This window comes from Anopheles bellator, unplaced genomic scaffold (genome assembly GCF_943735745.2).
Source record: "Anopheles bellator unplaced genomic scaffold, idAnoBellAS_SP24_06.2 scaffold00192_ctg1, whole genome shotgun sequence".
Lineage (NCBI taxonomy): Eukaryota > Metazoa > Arthropoda > Insecta > Diptera > Culicidae > Anopheles > Anopheles bellator.
The window spans coordinates 6,088-10,647 of NW_026684361.1; the positions used below are offsets into that span (position 1 = coordinate 6,088).

The 4,560-nt window shown below is 48.1% G+C and overlaps 1 protein-coding gene across 1 annotated transcript; it reads right to left on the reverse strand.

Annotated features, from left to right (window-relative positions):
- Positions 1 to 736: 736 nt before the first annotated feature.
- Positions 737 to 1,295, reverse strand: LOC131214190 (uncharacterized; the record flags this gene model as incomplete). The annotated part of the gene is made up of 1 exon (XM_058208570.1): positions 737 to 1,295. A coding segment is annotated over one exon (544 nt), but the record flags the coding sequence as incomplete, so codon positions are not given.
- Positions 1,296 to 4,560: the final 3,265 nt, after the last annotated feature.

The window sequence follows — 4,560 nt, forward strand, 5'->3', positions numbered from 1 at the left end:
TCCTAAAACTGTGTGTGTGTCTGGATGCGTGTATTAAAACTGCACAAGGATACGGCGAAGTAAGGTGAAGTAGGTAAGTGTTTGGGGTTGCACCCCGTGCAGTGTTAATTCACGCACGCAGCACGCGCACAGGTAGCACCTACAGTACAGCGGAGCGCGATGAGGGCAGAGAAGTGTCTGGACTTAAAACACGGAGCGCTACCACAATCTCTGATTCAGGAGAGTTGCGCGGATGCTCTAGGGACAAAACAATCCCAGGGCAGGTGATCCAGACAATCGAAGTGAGCTATCGAGAAGAAATCCGCTAATTCGGAACTGTTGTCTAAATCGTGGACTCCACGTTCACGCGTATCAGACACTTCACGACAGACTTCTTTTACGACCTGACTCGACGACTTTACGACCTGACTTGTTTGGTCCTGGATCACCTGGACCTAGACTACGTCCATGCCGAGTTGCACCCGCTCCACCAGAGGAATTTTGAGGAACTGGACAGGTCAGTCTATCAGACTGACGTCTGGGTGATTGGGGACATCGGGAACTTCTGGTGTGACACCTCTCTGAACCTCAACGTCTCACACTCTCTGCAGGATTCTTGGTGCTGTATGTACTTAAAGCAAAAACCTAAGACAAATCAATTCCTGACATTATGACAACCGTGAACTAATATGATAGGAAGTAAATCAATTAAGGAAAAAAAAACCACTGACAGTAGGTCAGTGACAGGTGACAGGAGCCAGGTGCCGACAGCTTAGCTGGCGGTGCTGAGCGCCGCCTTGATGTGCGTGGGCGACCCGAACGGGGACGGGCCGCCGGTCAAGCCGGCCGGGAGGCTCGCGTTGTTGTTGTTGTTGAGGTCACCGACCCCGCCGCCGCCGCCAACCGGGCGTTGACCAGCGCCTCCACCACCAGCACCACCACCGAGCATCAACGGATTGCCGACCCCGTTGTTCTGCCCCTGTGGCCCACCCGGGGGGCCCTGTTGCGGCGAACCTCCCGGTCCTCCTCCTCCACCACCACCGCCGCCGGCACCCGTACCTCCACCGCCCACTCCGCCACCACCACCGCCGTGGCCGTTCTGCATGTTGGCCGTTGCTACTCCAGGGTGCAGAACTCCGCCGCCGCCCCCCGGGCCACCGCCGCCTCCTCCCCCTCCCGGTCCTCCGCCAGCCTGCGAGATCTGGCGCTTCAGCATCGGGTGGTTCGCCATCGACGCGAACACCAGCCGCTCCTCGTAGTCGTACTCGCACAGGATCTTGTTTTCGCACAGATAGAACTTGTCGCCGACGCAGAACCTGCAAAAGAAAAGCCGACCGGCGTCGGACGATTAGTGAGGGTCTAACCCTATGACAGTAGCATTTTCTCAAAGCAACTACATGTTTATTACATTGAAATGAAAAACTCTATTTCCATTTAAGGTATACATTCTGGCAATGAGGTACCGGGAAATTTGTGATTAACAAAAAAGCTTTATTCGATTTTCGATTATTTTGCGGCGTTAGATTGCTACACATGTCAGTGACTTATGGTGAAAAGGTCGGCCATTTTAAATTATCACTTAATCTTTTACAGCTGTTTTATTGTGCTCGTGTCTTGGTCCATCGGCGATTTTTTTCTCTTCCAAAAAATGGATGACAAGGAATCTGTATCAAATTTTGTGTAGAAAACGAAATTAAGAGCGCGGACGCATTCAAAATGTTGACTGTGGCTAATGGTGAAGCTATTAAGACCAAAAACAGTGCTCATCGGTGGCTCGAAAATTTCTCAGAGAGCCGAGAAGATGTAAACGTCGAAAAGTAAAGTTTGGTCGAATGTGAACAGTTTCGCTTAGAGGTTTCGTCAATTACAGGGTCGTGGTGCCACATGAGTTGTTGCCAAAGGATAGAACGGTCAAGAACGAATATTACCTGATAGTTATGCGCAATTTGCACGAAGCAATCCGCCACAAACGCGAAATCCAAAAATGAAACCCAAATGTTGTGAAATTTTTTGAACAGACCACGTGCATACGAAGTTTAAGATCGTTGCTTGTGTGCGAATTTTTGGCCAAAAACTACAAACTAACGATGCCAAAGCCACCGTATTGCCTAAATCTGGGCCCCTGTGGCTTTTTCTTCTTTCCAAAACTCAAATTACCGCTTCGTGGTCAATTTATTTAGGAGAAGGCAGATTCAAGGTTTAGAAGCTTGTGGTACACCACACCTTTCTGGTCCTCCACCGAGACACACAGTATTGACTTTCTGCCGAATCGATCTTTTCAAAGTCGAAGCTGATCGGCTGTCCCGGACTGACCCATGATTTTTTTCTTGTCAGGATTCCGCAATTGAATCCATTTTCCATCCCAAATCATGATGTGATGGAGAAATGACATCCGTTTTGTACCTCACACTTAGATTTTCGGTATTTCTGCTGCCTTTCATTCAGTTCATGTGGCACCCCCATTATCCATCCTTCTGGATCTTTCCCAGGGGCCCTTCAACCCTGTAGGGATATGGCGTATTGGGACACCTTTAACACGCAATGTTTAAATCTTTTAAGCCACTCAAGACACTGCGATCTTCCAAAAGCAAGCCTCGAGAAGAAGCAACGAGCGCCGCAAAACGTCATTTTCAGGCTCGAAAGTCAACATGGTCGAACACGTCTTCCAAGATTGGTTGCAAAGTAAATTAGAAAATTTTTTTCGACACAAAATCATTTGCCCGATGTCAAAATAAGGCAGTGTTGCCGAAAACGGCATAATTAGGAGTACCAAATCGACAGCTGGAGCCATCTGTTTGACAGTCCCATTTTATAGTTTTAAACCTAGTAATGGCTAAAGGGTATAAAAAAGGTAATGGCGTTTTTGGCTAAAAACAAATCAGTGATCGATATCTCGTGAAGTATCGATTGTTCAGTTTCAAGTTTAGGCTCGTTTTAAAGCTCATAATCCACACTTAAAGAAGTGGTTTCATTGTTTTTGGTTTGTTCCATACGTTTGAGAGTTACACGGTGTTAACAATGGAGGTCAAGGAAAAGAAAATTCGGTACATTTTACAGCGTTTGTCCGATAAAGGGGAAAATTCAAGCTAGGCTGCTGAAATTATGCATGGTGTTTGTGGTGCCGATACTCTAACAGCTAGTAATGTGCAATTTCGGATTAGTTAACCCGTTTCGGATATTTTCGATGATAAAGATGCACCTCGCACAGGCAAACACGGCACCGAAAATGTCGATAAAATCACAGAAATAGTCAAAGTAGATGGGCATATTAGTAGTCAGAGTATTCGAACCATTTCTTAAACGGATGGGTATTGGGGATGAGAAATGGGATACATACGACAACGCTGTGTTAAAATGATCGTGGTGTAGCAGCTTAACGGGTGTTCAAACCAGGACTAATGGCAAGGAAGGTTCCAGCGGGTAAATGATGGGACTTGAAAGGAATGGTTTATTATGAGTTGCTTTCGTGTAGCCAAACACTAAATTCAGATCTCCTCTGTCAATTAGCGCAACGGTCGAAGGTAGCAATCGATCAGAAACGAACAGAATCGGCCAACGGAAGATGTTTTGTGTTCCATCAGGACAACGAAATGTCACGCACGTCTTTAGTGACTCGCCAAAAAGTCCGGGAGTTTGGTTGGGATGTTTTAATGCATCCATTAGATAGTCGGGACCTTGCACCAAGCGATTGACACCTTTTTCGCGCATTACTATTTTTCCTCAACGATGAAAAATTCCACAATCCAGAAAGGCTTTTGAAAAAACATTGCTAGAGTTTGCCGCCAATAACGACCAAGTCTTCAATAACACAGGCATCGTGAAGGTATTTCTAAATTGGTGCAAATTTGAGGCAAATCTGATAAGTGAAAGCATCTTAAATAATGTGTTGAAATTTACGCAAAAAAAAATCGACTTCTTTTTAGCCAACATAATATGTCTTAGAGTTTAGGACGATCGCCTGAGACAAAGATAGAGATTATGGCATCCCAGTGGTGTCTGAAAAAGATCTCTCTCTCTCTCTCTCTGGCCGCGGCTGTGGCCGGGAATCGAACCGCGACTGTCGTGAGAGTTCAAATCACAGCCGCGCTCCGCCGTCAGCAGCCAGCGATTTCGGGCCATCGTCAAAAGCCATCGTCACCCCCACGGGGATAACAGGGGGGGATAGTGTGAGCGGTGTGAGGGGGCGGAGATGGAGTTGTTAAGGTGGTTCTCGCCCATCGACGCCCGTCAACCATCTCCCAGCCCTGCAGCGCGCGCGCGTCATATCGCATCACACACAGAGCAAACCGCAGGCACCGCGCACCCACCAGTCCCCGTCTCCTCATCGCACGTTTCCTTCGCAACATAGCGCCACCCCCGCCGCACCCCACGGGGGGTGGTGGGATTATAAATCAAATTAAAATAATGTTATATGGCAGAATAGTTTTGAATATTGTGGCGGTAAGCCACCGCCAGGCCCGGCCGCCTACCACCCCCCCACATCCCCCACTGCCCCGCGTACCCCCCACCCCTCTCGGTCGGAGAAAAGATTGGAATTCGCCGCCCGCTCCCCAGTCGGAGGCGCTATCTCCCAACGCACAA